The 18,314-nt window shown below is 36.9% G+C and overlaps 1 protein-coding gene across 19 annotated transcripts in view; it reads right to left on the bottom strand.

Annotated features, from left to right (window-relative positions):
- Positions 1-18,314, bottom strand: part of LOC105034417 (uncharacterized protein At5g08430) — a 60,335-nt gene that overhangs the window by 36,247 nt on the left and 5,774 nt on the right. For all 19 annotated transcript variants that reach the window (XR_012141249.1, XR_012141257.1, XR_012141261.1 and 16 more), the window contains exons 2-6: positions 8,372-8,451; positions 7,772-7,962; positions 3,569-4,457; positions 2,929-3,050; positions 2,581-2,640 (exon numbers count right to left, since the gene is read on the bottom strand). Coding sequence is in view for 15 of the 19 variants with exons in the window: in XM_029262399.2 (XP_029118232.1) it covers positions 2,581-2,640; positions 2,929-3,050; positions 3,569-4,457; positions 7,772-7,962; positions 8,372-8,451 (1,342 nt within the window). In the remaining 4 variants the exon portion in view is untranslated. The remainder of the gene's footprint in view (positions 1-2,580; positions 2,641-2,928; positions 3,051-3,568; positions 4,458-7,771; positions 7,963-8,371; positions 8,452-18,314) is intronic.

Below are 18,314 nucleotides of genomic sequence, written 5' to 3'. Positions count from 1 at the left end.
AAATAAGATTATCTTGAGTTTGTTTTTCCAGACATAATATTACACTGAAGAAAACATATATGACCAAAGTTCTGTGACTAAATAATCACTGCAAAGGACATGTGAAACAAGATCCTTTTCTTAGATGACTGTGCAATAAATGTAAATGTACTTCGCCATCTGAAGCAAGAAAATTGACATTCACATATATTTACACTGGTGATTGAAGAATACAACTAATGGACAAATTATTCATCCCTCTTTTGTGGTATATGTACATTTGATATTGTTGATGCAAGGATGCATCTGGTTCCACTCTCCTTTTTCTTCTTCTTTTTTTATTTTTTTTGATTGTCTTAATCATTAAATTAAAAAAAAATCACATCCCATTTTTGACATTTTCCATCAAGAATCGCAATCAATCCTCTTTCCTTTCTTTCTATGGACCAGAACTGATCCTTCTGCATTTCCAAATGGCTACCAAAAAGTTAGCACATCTAAAACAACATCTTTTTTTCTACAAAATGTAATGGTGCGGTAGACCATTCTTTAATAAAAAGCGAGCAGAATTTAAAAGTAGCCATCTTAATGAATATACTGAAAACCCCTATGCTCTAGTGGAAAATAATGATATTGTAAACAGAAAGTGTTAGTCAAATGAACTAAAGTTAGAACATATGAAGATGAAACAAAATTAAAGTAAATGGGTGCCTTAATGCACGAGAATCCTGCCATTGCAGGGTCTGAGGGTCAGATATATGCAGCCCTAACCCCTCATGCAGAAAGGCTTTTGCCATGTTTCAAACCCATAAACTCTAGGTCACAATGGTGCAACCTACTGTTGTGCCAAGGTTCATCCTTTAAACAAAATAAAAGTACAAAATACTAATATTTAGGAATTTGTACTTGCATGTGAAAGAAAAATGGGCAATGTTTAGAACCTAATAAAAGCCTCGATGAAGGTACCCAAAAAAAAAAAAAAAAAAGAAGGCCTTTAAGGAACTTTAGCATGATATTAATGAATTAATATCTTCACGTCTTAAAGAAGCAAAAGGTGGTAGTATGATAAAAGTGAGAGATACCGAACCCCTTTAACATATGGGACGTTAGACATAAGCGAGAGAAGAAGAAGGTCACACATCAGTACTTGATATATGACCAATATTCAAACTATAAAATATAAAGTTAAAAAGGTTGGCAGCATTTAAATTTTGATAGTTGAATCTTAACAACAAGCATTGTGGACTTTAGAAATTTGAAATAAATCTTAATATAAACAAATTAAAGCTACTCTTCAAAACAGTCCAAATGACTAAAAGACTATTAACCTCACCATGCTTATCACTTTTCCGTAAATTAGTTCGTTATACTCAAAAATAGTACTCTTAAACAGATTAAAACTCTATTTAAGATAAATATATCCCTAACTAAAATTAATCAGTATACAGTTGCAAAGGTATAAATGGTTATATTCAAATAGAAAGTCATAATAAGGAAAGTCTTTCAGTTTGCATTGTTTATGAATTTTGCTTCCTTATTGGCTGCTATAGAAGGCCACGAGCATTTACATTTCCCTCGGCCACTGCAATACATGTTTTCCTTGGTCTCATCACTTCAATTTAGGAATCCCAGCCAAAGCCCATAAGCCCCTTCTATTTTCTCTTCTCAGGCTTCATTACAGTGAACAAAGCATTGAAGTCAACTTTCCACACTTATGTTTAAAGCATGTTCCAAATGCTTCCACAAACTAAGTTCAACATAATCATTACTATTCTTACCAATTTATGCAAACATGCTTCATTTTACCCAACATGCCAACACATACAACATTGTTAGCAAGTCACTAGCCCCAAGATTTTGATGATCCAGAATGAGAGCATCTCCACCTCATCCAAATTACAGAGATTCTACTATACATATCTACATCCATAGCCCAATTCTTGTAAAAGAAAATAATTAAAACAATGGCTTCTGGATAACACTGGACCAAACAAAGACCAAACCCTTGTTTACCCTTCTCTTCCAATGAAAGTTGATTTCACAATCCTTGATTTGAATAATGTTGCCTACCCTCCATAGCAATTTGCACCACATTTCAACCATTTTTTGCTCTTGAACTACTGTTATCTGCAATTCTAGATAATAATAACATACTTAATATACACTGCTCTAGTATATAAACTGTGTTTAAACTTTAAAAGACTCCGTTAGCCAAGTCAACCATCTGGATGGAAGTCTCCTAAACTTATAAATGAAAGAGCACTTTTCTTCTGTTCATGGAGCTACTGAAACAATGACCATCCTAGAAACTTATTACTTTCTTCATTTCATACAAAAACTATTGCAGAAGAAAGGAAATAAGAATAAATATTCTATTGTCAATAAATTCTGGTAGACTACAACTTATCAAATAAAATAAGAAAAACATAAAAGTGTATGTTGATAACCATGATAGATTGATAGTATTTAGTATACGAGTCTCTTTCATGTTGTAGGTTGAAAAATACTGATTCTCCATGTTTATTAGGTACAGAGATGCAAAAGCAATGCTTAGGCATACGGTATCACAAGATTAAATAGCTCTAAGAAGGAAAAACTCACAATTGTAGGCCTTTTAAGGAGTCCTCTCTTCACCAACTCACAGAGATCTTCACATTCTTCCTATCATAGAGATGCAGAATAGGAATTAAGCGAGGTGCTTGCATAAAATCTCAAAAGACTGGTGCTGAGTTATATGCATGTGAATTAAAAAATTAGAAATATCATCAAAGCAACACCTGGCAAAAGAGAAAATTAGAGTTGTCTAATAACCCTACAGTATATGTTTCAGAACAGAGAGAATTGCATATTTTGACTTAAACTCATTGACGATGAGTTTTAAGAAATAAGATATTGTATGAAATGATGCAATGCTTAACAAGTGTGTAACAAAAGTCTTACTGGGTATACCTCCTCAAAATCATCATCTGATAACATAGTTATTTGGATATCCCTACACATATTGGAAACACATAGGACGGTATCTGTCAATGTCTCTCCTACCTTGTATGCATGTGGAACCTTCTTAATACCTGGTACGAAAACAGAAATTATCTCTTCTTCAACCTATATATATAAGTATGTATATATGTGTGTGTGTGTGTGTGCATACATACATACATACACATACATATATATATATCTATATATGTGTGTGTGTGTGTGTGTGTGTGTGTGTGTGTGTGTGCATACATACATACATACACATACATATACATCTATATATGTATGTATGTCTGTATGTATGTAATGTAATGTAATGTATGTATGTACACATGTATGTGTGTTGTGTACACTTGGCTCTCCATTCTGTGAAAAGGAAAACTAATCTCAAGATGGGTGCATGGCAGACATATATTCACCTGGACTTGAATATTTCTCTTACCCCTGACTGCAAAGTCAAAGGGGTTTGTATATTTCTCTCTAGCAGATAATAGAAGGTGCCAACATATGGCACGTACCCATTTTGAGGTTTAGGCTTCCCCTAGGAGGAGCACATGCTTAAGAGGGACAGCATCAAGCATAAATGCATGCACATGAATGCAGATACCTGTCACTTGCCCAAGCTGGTATAGATTTTGAGGTCGACAGTAGAAATCTTTGGGATCATTTTTAACCCTCACAAAGCAACCAGTGACTTTGTTTTCAAAAATCTCAGGGTCTTTCAGAAGATTCAGGATTAAAGACCTCCTCAGATAGACTGATTTAATATTTTTGTCAACTACAGAAGCATAGCAGCTTTTGGGAGGTTCCATAACCTTTTGCCTGAAATGATTTGGCTCTGATTTGCGAATCTTGGAATCAGAATTTGTCCTTTGCCACTTTCTCCTGATAACTGAGTTGTCATCATCATCCGAGCTAAAAAAAAATTCGTCATCCATATCATCATCTGCAGCAAGATGACTTTCCAGTAAGCTGTAGATTTTATGAACCTTCACTTTCTTTTTCCTGAAAAGAGAATACAGCTTCTCATCACACACTACAACCTTATTTTTCTTCTTGTCAGGATTGAAAAGATTGTTTGCTTGGACATAATCCTTAACAATTTCAGAAGCATCCAATTGTGTAAGAGGTTCCTCTGTATCCTTGCCAATGGATGAAAGGAATCCTATGAGCTCCTCTGAGCCCCAACCAATATACTTTCTCTTTGACCTACACCTTTTTATTGGAGTTTTCATTTTACCACGCCTTACTTTTAAATCATCGAGGATTGACATCTCATTATGACAATCATCATCCAAGTCATCACATTCAGACATCAACTCCTCCTCAGGAAACTTATCAGAATCTGATTCACTTTTACAATTGTGACCTCGTTTAAGAAGAGCATTAGCAGCATGAAGATCAACCAACGTTAATCCTTCCTGGTCCTTCACGATTTCCCAATAGTCCTTGAACAAAAATTCATATGTTTCTGTATCTTTGAAATCTACCTTGCCCTGCAAACAAGAATTATTTCAGTGAAATTGGATTGAGAAAAAATGAACCATGGAAGATGCTCATAATTTCAAAAACCTGTCTATTTGAAACAATCTGTATCATATAAACATCAAACTGACCATTTCTTTTCTCTATCATATGGAGTTAGTAGACTTCATGAATCATACATAAACAATATGAAAAATTTTTAGATCATAATGAAATTTGACAAGTTTCTTGTATTGAAGACATCAGATTGCTTCTATAACCGAACCAAGCAAACAAAAACAGTATATCTATTATGATAACTACCTAACATAAACTACTTCGGTTCACTAAATAATTAAGGAAGAAAAAACAAACGCCTTAGCAGCCCATGTTGATTCCCAGATTCTCGGCACTAAATTTGAACCCAAACTTCTAATGCTGTTCATGATCATGTTAAATTTGATAACATATTGGTGCTGTAACAAAATTAGGTTAAAGTGCAAGATGCCTGACATGCATTTCATGGGGGATAGCTTCTGGCACATCAAACATGTGCACTGCATTCAAAAATAAAAAGAAATTAAGAAGCAGAAAATTGAAGAGAAATGAAACAGCAATTAAATAGACAGATCGAGCAAAGAAAAAATAGAAACAACAGAAAAGGAAACCCCCTTATGCTTCCTGATTTGATGAAACTAACACATACACATGCAAACACACAGAGAGCACATAAAATAACATGGGAAGAATAAAATGGAGATTGGTGCCAATTAAATGGGAGAAACAGGGACAATGTGGAGTAATAAAGAAGGGCAAACTGTAAGGGTTTAGATATTGCTATCCCTCTTCTTTACCTCATGCTCCACCGTTGCCCTCTTGCTTGAAAACCCTAGCTCCCAGCTGAATAAAGAGGAGGTGGGTTCCTTTTTCTTTTAGCCCTTCGCTTTTAAGCGTTGCATTGGGCAAAAATGCCCCTCCAATAAAAATTAGATATTAGACATGTTGAGAAATAAGGAATTTTGAAGAATGGAGCTTGAGAATCAAGATTAGAAAAGTGATTTCCCTAACACCTCTCAACTTGGCCTATGCATACGCCTAAACATTGCCTTATCAACCCTGCCTCACCAGGGTTATCGGGGCTTCAGATGAATCAGATGTGCCTCACCCCATCTAAGCACCTTAAACAACCTAGGAACTTTCACTTGTGTAAAATCAAGGTTTTTAAATCTTCATATATCAGTTACCTAGATAAGCGACTAAGACTGAGATCAACCAAAATCTCTATTTAGCTAGGTCAATATGGTAAGTTGGAAGAACTGATGGACGTTGAGATTTTCTAATATCTCGGGTGATATTTTCAGACCGATATGATTTATATCATATTATCCGATATCTCGAGTTTTATCAGTTTATATCAACCGACATAATAGGGCCTTGATTTTTACATATATCACATCGACAGGTGTTCGATACCACCAATACAAACCAAGATCTCGGCCAAGATGAAAACTTTGTGTAAAATCTAAATAAGTGTTTATGACCCTTTAGATGCAAAAAAAAAAAAAAAAAACAGTTGCATGGATTCAAAAACTGCCAAAACAGGATGCCAGCACCAATATGAAGACTGGATGCCAAAACCCAGCGTATTAGTATGTACTGCCCACACCGATTTGTACCACTTTCCATTGATGGTACCTTGCCACCATACTGATCCATGCAGACAATTTTTCACTTTTTTTGATGCGCTCGGTTTTGGCACATAACGTCGGAACTCGGAACCCATGCTGTGCTGACATTGCACAATTGTAATAGAAAAATAATACGAGATTCGATACCCGTACTTGAAACCTTGGTTTCTGACATCTATTACCATATTCAAAAGTCTAATTAACTCGGTTTTGCATCATGATATGTAGAACAAAATACTCGTATTACAGAAAACAGTTAAAAAATAATTGATAATGTCCAACTCCTACAAGCATTGAAGTACTAAACTAACCATATTGGAAAATATTTGCTGCTTCTTGGCCTTAAAGTCATGGTACAAATCCATGTATGGTCAAAAATCTGTATAATTTTGTATCATAGTGCACAACTCAACCAGATATCTGATCTAGAAGCAACATTTCAAAATTACAATGCATCCCCATACTAACAGTATCAAACCATACCATACAGAAAAAAAGAACAGGTGTAAAATATATATAAGCTTGGTAAAGTGCAATTAAGGACCATTTCGAGCAGCTGTGGGCCATTTTGGGAGCAGCACAGTGAGCTTGGCTGCCCTCCGGCAGCCTCCGGAGGCCCTCTCTCTCTCTCTTTCTTTCTCCCTCTCCCCCTCATCACCAGTTTCTTGTTTCAAACACCAGAACCATCGCCAGTTGGCCACCAGTACCATTTGGGGCAGTTCGGCAAACCATACTTGCCAATATAATTTTTATTACAAAATCACAAACAATTCACTAGTGTAGAATTTATAAGATTTCTCTTTCCTCAATAGCATGAGCTTGATGTCGCTTTTGCAAAATACTAAACAGGCTAGTCCCATGTAAAGCCTCCGCAAATTTGGTTCAATATTTTATGTATCTTTTCTAGATTCTACCCATGCAGGAGTCAAAGAAGAAGACTAGAAGAAATGAAAATGAGAAAGCAGTTGTTGTGACTATGTTCTGTATATCATCTCTTTCTTTTTTCCAATTTTCTTTTCAAGTCTGCAGCACGTCTATTTGATTACACCTCTAATACTGAAATATCTATGTCTCCCTTCATGTTTCCAATAACAACAACAATAACAACAACAAAAAGCCTCAACTCTCATTAAAAGTTCCCTGGAAGGACTTCATTGATGAAGATAAAATCCTCTCTCCAAAGTTTTTTTAAATGTTTATCACTTTATTGTGTTCATGGGACTGAGTTAGACTTGGCAACAGATAATGTTAGGTTTTATGTACAGCCATGCCTTTCCTCTCTTCTGGATCATTGTGTGATGAAACCAAGTTGTTCTCGACAAATCTGATCAGAAAATATCTCTTTTTGATTGGAATTGCAGAATGTCTCATGAATAATCGATCAATTATTATTATGATATTTAGTTTCTATCGGTGCTTTCTTTTTGCATTATGTTCAAACTTGAAAATACATCACGTCATGTTTATCATTTTCTTCTTTTTTTTTCTCTTTTTGCCAAATATCTTCATGGGATTTTCTAAGCTAATAGAAGCCAAGCATATATGAATAGAAAACAAGTGAAAAATTTGACAAGGTTAAGGCAAAAATAACAAAGATCAAAACAATAGAATTATAGTAGACAATTAAGAATTTGCCGAGGCTTATTTAGTAGTGTTACCCCATCAGAGTCAACATCAATATTTTCCTCTATCAGAATTGCCAGCTTTAAGCAATTATTGCAGAAGCCCTTCATCTTCTTTTTCACCTGCACAAACTCAGCTTCTCTGATACAATTGCGGCATACTGAGCTTGGACAACAAAAACATTGGAAACTTGAGCTCTTTTGGCATATGAAGCACAAATGCCATCCTATCACATAAAAGAGATGATAGTCATTTAATACTTTCACATGGTCTGACAGCTACATACAATTTTTGCATTGGACATTATTTCTGTATGTAAAAACCACCAGATCAATTTTCTTAAACCTACAATAACAAATATGTGATTGACAGAGCTTGATAAGCAGCAAATCAATTATTCTGGTTCCCATACTGCTTAAATCAAAAAATTCTTACTCAGATTTTGGTGATTGAATCCATTGGCACTGTTTCCCACACAATGAATTTATAATAGATTGGACAACATTCATAATGCACCAAACTATCCTATAAAAGTGATGTCAAAGAAAAGATTAAAATATCATGTCTCAAATCCAGATAAGTTTAGAAAACTAATTGATAAACAAAGATGTGAAGAACTACAGGAAATTACTAACCACAAGTCCAACGTTCATCTGTCTCCAAGAAGGAAGGATCCTTCCCCACACACTGAGGATGGTAAGATTTAAGACAATTCCTGGAAAAAAGAAAATCAGCATGATTCTGAGATATAAAGAACACCAACCTTTTTGAGGGGAATATAAAGATTGTTGCCCAAGAAAAAAAATGCTTTTCTAAGTTTTACAAATGCATCATATTGATGAACGATAATTTTTGGTAGACCAGACATTTATCAAGTTGAAGGTTCAGTAAAACAGAAGGTCCAAATAAATCAATAAAGAATTGATATCAATTAATCCAAATCTGATACAAAAAGAAAGCTGATTTAGCAATATGTGATGCATATTATGCATAAACCTTTTGTACTACTAAAGTTTTGGCATATGCAATTATTATCTTAGAGAAGATACACATACTATGCATATTAATACATGCATATTTTCATAATCACTATCGCCGAAACCAAAAGCTCCAAAATATGCATACTTCATGTAACTAACAGATATCAATCATTCGACCAAATAACTATGCCTTTATTGTCAAATTGGAGTTCTGTGGAGAATGACTCAAAAATTCAAGAAGGTTCGGCAGAAGGATCGAGCAGATCTATTTGTAATGCCAACTTTACACAAAATTGGTTGACATATGGAGAAATTGTGTACTGGTAACTGAACCCAGTACCCGTGAATGTATTGAATCAACATGAGGAATGGCTTAATGCCAACTGTTGATTGCCCCACAGTAATTGGATATCATTGGTTTCACTAAGCCTGCTACCAGACATGAATAAACTCATCAGATACCATTTTAGGATGGACATTAATAACTTGATCTGATATTGTTAAAAATGTGTAGAATATCAAGTTATAGTAAAATGTTATAAGGAATATCTAAAGGGGGCTCTTTAAAGGGGTTATCGTCTTGTTAACCAAACAAAGGGAATTATCTTCTTTGAACACTGAAAAAACCATCAAGGTGAACAAATTAACTTCTGTACTCTTTACTCTGCTTCCTGTTATTTTTATGCATTATTGCTGATAAGTTCTTTAAGTCTGTGTGGCGTTTCTCGTGTCAGTTTACAACAACAGCAACTTTGAACATGGCTGTCAAAGGAATTGAACAATGTAGTAAGCAACTTTACATATAAGGCATCATATAAGTATGAATAACTGTATCATTTAAAGCTATCACAAAAAAGACCAATGAGGAAGATATGCTCCAGTATGCATTTTGGCATTAAATGGAGATCATCATAACCATGTAATCCCAGCTGAAGTCCCCATAATGTATAAAGCATAATATAAACATTAATAGACCTACCATATTATGCTACCATAAAAGCATCTAACATGGCGAGTGTGCATTTTGGCATTAAAAGGCAACCAGACAATCCATGGCATTTTAAAGAGATTACGGTATGCATCCAAAAGGAAGTTGTAATTGACTATTATGCGTTAATATGGATGTTGAACGAAAGATGATTAAGTCAGTTATAAAACTAGATTAAAATGATCCTTGATGAGGAGGTTCAGTGGGAATGAGTAGATTAGGTCATCAAAGCAAAAGTGAACAGAATAATTGGTGAACACTAGGTTACATAACAGAAAACAAGTGCCTAATTCAGCAAAAACAATAACCAAGTCATTGAAGAGGGTGTGGTTGAATAACTTGAGCCTGATCACAAAGTTTATGTCAAATTGTCAATAGTTGCAAAAGGTCTATGGACTACCAGTTTATTATGTTGAAGTTTTGAAGTGGCAAATTCTACCCCTTTTATAAGGAGCAATTACTATGTTAACAAGTTTCTTGAAGTTTGGATGATATGACATTGGGTCAATGTAAAACACATTATTTTATTGAATTCCCTGAAGCACATAGTTTTCTAAAATTAACCATCCATTAATAATCATGATACTAAGCCATGTAATACAAGTTTTAGATATTTAATAATTGAATCCCACAAAAGCATATAATGATTTTTGGTTTTTATGCATTACTAGCAACTTTCCTCATGACTAATAAATTCTCTTTCTTCCCAAACCTTAATACCAGTTCATGAAACTTCGACAATGATCTTTGTGATAACTAGTGTATGTACTACTAACTCACACGAAATAAGTCGAAACAAAACCACTTGTTGGAATGGCAATCTTCAACTCAAAATCATTTGAAATAACAAGGCTGCGTGTAGTATTTCAATGTGTGGGCCAAGCTTTGGGTTGTCTGCGACTAACCAAGTAACCTGATCAGTTTCAGGGCCTTTTCCCATACCCTTTTTTGTCAATAGGGGAATCCCAAGTGTTAAGAGTTCAAGAGGCACGGGATTTGTTTAGGTGGAGTAGTTACTTTGGTGAAAGACAAGGAAAAATCATGAGTTTCATTATGTCCCTCCAATCACGTGTCCCTTCTTTAAAAATGGGGAAAAAAGAAAAAGGAAAAAAAGATGTAGTTTCAGAGACTGTTATTCCGCATTTTCCTCTCTCCAAAACCTTCCTGTAGGTGTTAGGCCTAGGTATTCGCCTACTTCCCCAAGCACCTCTCTCTCTCTCTCTAAAGTCAGAAGTCTCACCCCCTCCTCCCTATTTCCACAGGAACTACCTATCTCATAAAACCACCCCTAATCCAACTCTCTCTTAACCAACACCTAGCCTGTCCAAACCCAAATGCTCAATCCTCCCACCCTCTTCTCCTCTCCGTCCCTCCACCTCTCCCTATTTTACCCAACCAAGCCAGGGGCAGAGCAATGTTTATTTCAAGGGAGACTATGGCTCCTCCAGGATCAGAACCTTCTCCATGTAATGCTTGTTCCGTATGGAGTGCGCCCTCCAAACCTTAGCTTGCCCTCCCATGCCTGCCATGCCAGCGCCACCGCCCCCCACCCCCCACCACCACCAACAACCCCACCTTGATTTTTTTTTATTTTAATCCAATGCCCTTCTTTTTCATGATAGCTAATCATGTTCTCTTGCTATTGTTGCTTCCTCAAAAAATACGACATTCAAAGAGGGGTCTCTTTTCACAACAACCCACTTAATAGGTTCCCATATTCTTTAGGTTTCTAAAAGGAATCTTTTTCAGAGTCCTAATAATTTTAATCTTCCCTAATTTGAATCATATAAACCTTAAACACAAAAATACCCAAAAAGAAAGAAAGGAAGGAAGATTTTAAAAAAAAAAAAAAAATCCTTCAACTATATTATGTATTTCTCCATTTTAAATTAGTATATAACTGGGCACTCTTTCATATCTCCTGGCAGCTTGATTTCCCTTTATAATATCTATTTTTTGTTACCCATGGATTACTGATCAGATATAACCTTGTTCATCATGGCTTGCTTTCAATGATGCATCAATTTTGTGAAAACCATTAGCTCTGCCAAAGTAACCAACTCTTCAACAATGTTAATTTTATTAAGGAAAACTTTTGCAACCATGAACCTGCTCATGGCAATGCCCCATCTCCATCTGGGTACCTCAATTTTTTTCTTACACCTAAGGATTGATTTGTACCATCAAGTCATATTCCTTCATCACCCTTTTCATAACATGTCTTTCATCAAGATTTTACATATTTTAGTTTAAAATAATAGAAAAGATTAAAGCATGTTTTGGAAGAAGAAGAAGAATATAACAGAATGAAGACTTAAAACTAATAATCTAGTGTTAAAACAATGCTACATTTTCTTTATAACCCCTAAAAATAACTCCTATCTCTCCCGCTGAAACCCTAACCTACCACTAAACCCCTTGCACCAAAGGCTCCACCAACCCATTGTAACTGCCTCTGCTGACCTTTTTACAAATTGTTAAGTGGTAGCTGCAACTTCCCCAAGAATAGCAAACTACACATATTCCTCGCCCTCCCCTGTTCCCCTCCTTTTGTAAGTGGATCTGCAAGCTGGGTTTGGGTTAATATGCAATAGATGGGCCAGCTTCACATTCGCCAAATTACCCAGGTCCAAGTAGTGGGTTTCTTGACCCAACCCAACCCATTGCCAACACAGCAACTTGCAAGAGTAATAGGACATAAACAGTGTGCCATTTTACTTGTAGTTAAAAGTTGAGAAAGCAATATAATATAAATAAGAAACGTCATCTAACTCAGCAGCAAGCAAGCATTAAATCCATAGAAACAAATTTAGCTAACAAGAAGAAAACATTATCGCAATTCAAAATTTGGAGTTTTCTAACAAATTCACATGCTTGTTCATAGGGTTCAACAAACTTATCCTAAAAGCAGCTCGGATTGTGACCTAAATAAATCAAATCTCAATCATATCAAACAAACTAAGAAAAAGAAAGAAAGAAAGACGATTCTACATTCCAAACTTGTTAAAAGGCCTCAATACAAAGTTTTAGACCCATAATAACATAATTTGACAAAATCTGTAAGCTCAGAATAGACTATGAAGTAGGTCCTTGCCAACATAAAATGACATGTGAATATAGTTACAAAGATATAATTCTGTAAAGCCAATTGATAGGTGCAACACATGTAGCAACTTATTCCCCATATTACCAAAATCTAGTGATGAAATTTCTATAGCTTGAATATTGCTGCTTAAGTCAACCAATATTGGGCCTAATAGTTGTGCTTCCTTTGGTGGCATTTAAACTTCAAATGGTCAAACGACAATTTCTCTTTCATGCCTAGACAGACAAAATCCTTAAGTACTTTGAGCTCCTATCAAACCTTAAGAAAGACTTTGTTAAATATATGGCTGAATCAACTGTTCCATGATATAACACACCCCTTATCAAGGCATACCAAGTTATGTACAGCATTCTGTATGGAGGCATATTGACACACCTGAGTTGATATTACACATCATGTCAGTATGTGACTGGTATGCGTCCGTTCCGGGGTACCTCAAACCATAAGGGATGATGCCTCTAGAGGGGGTTCCTGTTTCTTGTTTTGTCCATGACAAATGCACTTCCTCTAACTTACTATAGGATCTTCTTTCATTGAGTAGATTCCCAACATGATTGGTAATGCTTTTTTGAGTAGGCAGACAAGAGACCGGAAAGTCAAAAACATAACATGCTAACCCTTGAGGGAGAGAGATGGACCTTACTATATACAATTTTTTTCTTTCCCTTTTAAAATCATGTTTATGTTCAAGCTACCTTAAAGCATTCCCTGGACTTGAACTAACAATCAGTTAAGAAGCAAGATACTTCAAATCAGATGTTGCCTCCATTTTGGATACATAAGACACATACTTGTCTATACTGCAATGTATCGAGCATAGCAATATCATACTAGTAACGATACGCTAAACTGACCTCATACCGAGCATACCAAAACTCGATATGTCTCCTATATGTGTCGGACACTTCTCAAATGCATCTTCTATATTTGTATCATTTTCAGCTCTTACAGCAACCCGATGATATTTATCACCTAGGAGCCCCACCCCCGTGCTTCCTTAAGGTGAACTTTGATCATAGTGTGTCTGATAGTGGCTACAGCGGAGACAATGGTTTTGTGATCAGAGGCCCCGACTCTCGATTCATTGCTACTAGTGGTAGTCAAATACATGACACTACAATCCCTGGAGCTAAGTTGAGGGCTGCTTGGGCTGGACTTAGCTATGCTAGACTTTGGTTGCGGGCTAAGTGTATCCACCTAAAGAGGGACTCAGCTACAATGGTTGGTCAGATCCAGAGGCAATTTAACGCAGCGGTTGGGCATCCCTTCCTATAGGACATTTGGCATTTTGCGAGGGACTGTAACGTCTTCTAGGCTAGTCATGTCTACCAAGAGGCAAAGAAAGCTGCGGACTGGATTGCCTCTTTTGTTGCTGAGTACTCTGAAAATATGTTATGGGTTGATTATTTGACCATATCACTCCCCTTCCGCATCATTTTATATTCTGATTTTGTTAGATGTATTCATACTGGACTTGTGTGATTCGTCTGGTCTATCAAAAAAAAAAGATAAAAAACAAAAAAAAGCACTCTCAATCAACATTTTTCGAACCATCCCAAACTAGACAGTTTTGGCCATGCCGAGCCATACCGGTGGGAAACCGATCCAATTCCGACATAGAAAATGGCACGACAACCATCTCGAAAGAAGAGAGAAAAAAGAGAGGAAGTGATAGAGAGATCGGATATCCGAAGACTGTCAAAAGTCTCCGAATGGATGACAATGCCGCCATGATGTCTCCGACGACCAGTGAGCAAGCAGCAAGGGTGATCGAGGCCAAAGGAGCCGAGAAGGGCCTCCGCTACAAAATAGGGATTCGCCCCTGTTCCGTATTTTTTTGGATTTCATCATGCGAAATAAATAATTCAGTTGTCAACTTCACCGTACTTTATCTTTTTTTTAAAAAAAATTCAGTTGAAGTCTGCAACCAAAAATGATAAAATATGGCTGTGTTGCCAATTTCATGCAATAAAACTCGAAAAAAAAAACATAGAACAGGGGTGAACTCCTATTCCACCACGAAGGCCCTCCCCAGCTCCTCCGACCTCAGCCGCCCTTCGTCGCTTGCTCGCCAGCCATCAGAGACATTGTGGCGGCGGCGCCGTCTGTCCAAAGACCTCCAACAACCTCCAGACACCCGGTAAGGAGGATCTCCCCCTCTCTCCTTTGATCCTTCCCTCCCTCTGCCTTATCGAGCTCAGCAAGAGCTCGGACGACCTCCGACGGCCTGTAGAGGCCCTCTTTTTCTCCCTCTCCTTCTCCCCCTCCCTCTCTCTCTCTTCCACTCTTTTTTCTCGCTCTCCCCTTCTCTGCCCTGTCAGTTCAGCCCAGCACGGACCGATACGGAACCGTACCAAACCGTACTACCAACCAGCCAGCACGACATGCGATTCTGATTCAGCAATCCTTGCTCTCAATATATCCAAAATACTCTTGAGATGCTTCTCAAATACGTTCAAATATGAAGGTGGCATTTTCCTTTTTTTTGGAAGAAAATGTTAACCCTATAATAATGAATGGTAAATTTCAAAGTCATGGCATTAACATAACAATATGAAATATGGAGATTAGGTCTATGAAATTAAATAATGACTAAATGATGAGATTCTGGAAGTTGATACTTTCATATAAAGTACGGAGTCTACAGACAATGTTACTTTGATAGCCTACTATGGTCATATGAACATTTGTATACATACATAAATACATACATGAATATATGCACATATATGTATCATATTTACGTATGAATATGTGCGTATATGTAAGTATAAAATATGTATATATTTGGTATCCTAGTTAATACAATATCCTACCTTTTTTTGGTGATGCGGCACAATTACACTACCCTAACAAAAGTATAGCCACTAGCATTAGAATACAAAATCACGTACAAGCAGGGGTGCCGTTAAGAGTGATTCCCATATCACTATGCTAGTATAATTTGCGACATATGAGGTCACCTAGTCTGTTGCATTGTTAGCCTCCCTATAGACATGAGCTACCTTAAACAAGGTCGATATCAGCTTCCTCAAGTCTCCCGACATAGGGTGTCCATCTAACAAAATGGGTGCCTCAAAAAATCCAAGTGATCACCATCTTTGTATCCCCCTTAACCAAGATATTGAGAGTTCTAAGCATAGTGACTGCACCAACCAGACCTTCCCAAACTCCTAATTTTCAAGGTTTGCCGTGTTGACATATGCATTTTTGTGCTTCATAGACTCGGTATTTGATGACTTTGTTGACATGGAAATCCCAAAAAAAAGTTGCTTGCACTTTAGCATAAATTTACTCTTGCCTCTAATTATAGTAAACACAAACTCTACAAGAATTGTTAAGATCTTTAAAGCATTGCAAGCTTGGAACGAATTTAAATCTCTAGACCACGCTCTCTCTTGCCATAGGCAATAAGGTTTGTTTGGTTTTCAAAAGGTAGATGGTTAGTTGAGCAGCAGCACTTTCCGAAGCCTCAACAAAGGATACTAGAATGACAATGCGACAATAGCATCATAATGATTTGCTTCAAATATTAGTCAAAACCACTCCCTAGATCTCCCCTTGAAAAATTATCTACTGGTGGAAGTCCAAATTTTTGAGTTTCTCTAAGGTGCTCTACTAGCATCCGAAAGGAACCTATATTGTTGGATATATGATTCTTCAGGGATATTCTCAATGTAATCATTTTTAACAGTTCCTCAACCACAGAAGAGTCCTCAACTAAACTTTTTCCCCACATGGAAAGTTATTGTCCTTATTATGGTCAGAATTTTTATATGGCTTGCTACTAAGGAAATACTTCATTGCAGGAAGAGTTAGGGAACATGTTTGTTTTAGATTTTTGATGTGGGACTCCACCACAAAGACTGCGGATCACCTTCTTTCAGAGGGCTTGTTCACTAATACCGTCTAGAGCCACATTTTCTCTGTATCTATCCTTAGTATTCGCTTACAGAGTGAGAAATTATGAATATTCCACAAGATCCTAAAAATGCATGGGGTCAACTATTCATCACAATCACTTGAAGCATTTGAAATGAGAGGAACATTAAATCCTTCCTTAAAAATCACAAGCCTCCTCTTTACGTCATTAAGATTACCATTACTCACTGTTCCAATTGGGTCCCTTCTTTATTCATGTTGCTTTTGGTTCGCCCAAAGTTTACCACTATAAGTGACAGACTAAGGGCCAACTCGAGTGCTTAGTCGGGAACCTTCTCTTTGTAAGCTCTTTCTCCCAGTCGGTGGATTTCAGCACTCCCTCCTTTTCCCAAAAAAAGAAATTGATATTTGCCCCATGCATAAAATCCTCATTAAATTTCAAAATGATGACAAAAATGTTAAAAAAATGTTTTGTTGGTTTTTCTCGTTGGTCCAATCAAGGTTCAAAAAACTGATTGTACCATGATACTTCATGAGGCATACTAAGGTATGTCCCGCAGCAAGTACCATGTGCTGTCCGTGCCATATTGACAGATTATGAGTCGACAAGGGAGTGTATTACGTTATGCACTGTGCCGAAACCTGAACAGGACTCCCCATACTTTAGTACTTCAAACCTTGCGTACAATTGAGTTGAAGGATTAATGGTAGAATACTTTTGATTTATGGCAGGAATGTCTTGCACTCAGTCTGTGAGCTAATTTAACATACATGTTATACAAAATGTTGTTAAAGGTGTTCACCTAGAGGCACAGGCAGATACCTTGGTACATTAGTTGGCTGGGTCGCCTAGGCCTAAGCTGCTTGGTATTCCCAACCTTTTCCAATTCCCGACTGGCTCCTCCATCTTGCAAGCTTTGCCTTGTTAGGTTGTTTGTCTATTTGTTTCCCTGCCCCAGCCACCAACCAAGTGGTTGTCGGAGAGGAGATTAATTGTAGAATACTTGTGATTTCTATGGTAGAAACATTCCTGCACTCGATCTATGAGCTAATTTAACATACACGTAATAGAAAATGTTGCATTAGTTGGCTGATTCTTCTTCTTCTTCCTCCTCCTCTTCCTCTTCCATTTCTGCCTTCTCCTACTCCTCCCTCCTCTCCCTAAATCCTCCTGGTGCCTTGTTTCTCTGTCCCTCCTTTCTTGTCTAGCTACTACATTTCCACCTCAATAGCTGAGTGCTGGCCCTGCAACTACTACCATCTACTGCTTACTATTGCTACAGTAGCCAGCAAGCTATTGCTATTGCTTCTCTTATCCTTTAGTTCTTCCATTCATTGAATACAGAAAACATTTGTTGTGCCATGTATGATGAGCAAGGGTTTTATTTAAGAGGATGTACCATATATAAACATCACATGTATCTTTTACAGCCTTTCAAACTTTTCCTTCCTAGATGGCTGCCTAATTGCCTAGGCCATGTAAGGGATCCATTGAATGGCCCTGACCAGGCCTTATAGTAGTGGTAGTAGACATAAAGTTAGCAAGCATCTTAAATAGGTGTACTTATGTCGTATATACACATTACCAGTATCCCTCATCCAATAGTAATGCAAGGGAAAGG

The sequence above is a fragment of the Elaeis guineensis genome, chromosome 1 (genome assembly GCF_000442705.2).
Source record: "Elaeis guineensis isolate ETL-2024a chromosome 1, EG11, whole genome shotgun sequence".
NCBI lineage: Eukaryota > Viridiplantae > Streptophyta > Magnoliopsida > Arecales > Arecaceae > Elaeis > Elaeis guineensis.
The sequence above is the reverse complement of the archived record's forward strand: the minus strand, read 5'-3'. Positions and strand labels throughout refer to the sequence as shown.